The sequence below is a fragment of the Microtus oregoni genome, unplaced genomic scaffold (genome assembly GCF_018167655.1).
Source record: "Microtus oregoni isolate MIOR12 unplaced genomic scaffold, Mior012 000042F_ref0000377, whole genome shotgun sequence".
Classification (NCBI taxonomy): Eukaryota; Metazoa; Chordata; class Mammalia; order Rodentia; family Cricetidae; genus Microtus; species Microtus oregoni.
This window is the reverse complement of record NW_024543209.1, coordinates 4,803,074-4,804,056: the sequence shown is the minus strand read 5'-3', so window position 1 is coordinate 4,804,056 and position 983 is coordinate 4,803,074. Positions and strand designations below refer to the sequence as shown.

General features: G+C 50.3%; 1 protein-coding gene across 1 annotated transcript; it reads left to right on the top strand.

Moving 5' to 3' along the window:
* The first annotated feature begins 611 nt into the window (after positions 1-611).
* Positions 612-983, top strand: LOC121433946 (putative KHDC1-like protein). Its single transcript, XM_041632627.1, has one exon. The coding sequence runs from the start codon at positions 612-614 to the stop codon at positions 981-983; it is 372 nt and encodes a 123-aa protein (XP_041488561.1).

The following is a 983-nucleotide window of genomic DNA, read 5'->3' as shown; positions in this document are numbered from 1 at the left end:
ACGCTCCTTTGTTGCCCTGGCTGCCTTGAGCAAAAGGAGTGTCAATCAAAAGCCAGCTGGACTACACTTAATGCCAACACTGGCTGTGTCAAACACTCCACAGGCGCTTTGAGAGAACTATGCTCCGATTGCAGCTGGCTGTCCCTGCACCTGAAGGGGTGGCCTCCACCAGGGTTGTTCAAACAGAGAGCTCTGGACTGTTTGATATCACAAGCCTCAGTGAACTCAGGTTATCTGGTAACCACTTCCAACCTTGGCCAGAGGGGGAAGTGCCTCTGCTGTGACCGGGGCTAAAGGGACAATGCTCTGGTTGGTGCAAACACAAACCATCATTTGCATGTGGCTTGCTGTGATTGGTGCCTCCTCTAGCTATATAGAAGCAGGCAATTTAGCAAACTGCCTGGAAGACACAAGGCCTTCTTGCACATCTTCCTGCGTCGTGGTGCTAGGTCCAATAAAAGGCTTCTCTTGAGTGATCTTTTCTTGCTTTTTGTCATAGTGTGGGCTGAGTTGATAACACGCAGAAAGAGAATCAGGAGAGAGTTCCATTCTGCAGTCAGTTGCTTGGACTTGCCTTATTCTGAAGTAGGACGAACATTTGAGCATTTGCAATGGGAATCGATGGTGTTGACGACCCGAATGCCTGGTGGAGATGTCCTGAGAACTTCGATTCCCCACTTATACTGTTCATATATTGGGACAAGGAGAACTGGATATTCGGCCAAAGAGACTTCTACCTCAGGTGCATCGAGGAACACACCAACACCTTTATTCAACTGGAGCAGCGGTTTACAGCCTCTGGCCGGACTCGAGTCACTGTGGTTGGGCCACCCCGAGTCAGGCAGTGGTTGGAGGATATGTTTCGAGGCATGAGTAGCGAGAACCTTTACCTCCATGTGCTAGGCCTTAGTATGTTGCGGCATGTCCAGGAACAGCCCCTGACCAGCGCTGACTTGGAGGACTATTTCAGGTCGCAGTCATAA

What these genes read in the sequence shown, in the direction of transcription:
- LOC121433946 (XM_041632627.1), top strand. Translation starts at nt 612, where the DNA reads ATGGGAATCGATGGTGTTGACGACCCGAATGCCTGGTGGAGATGTCCT.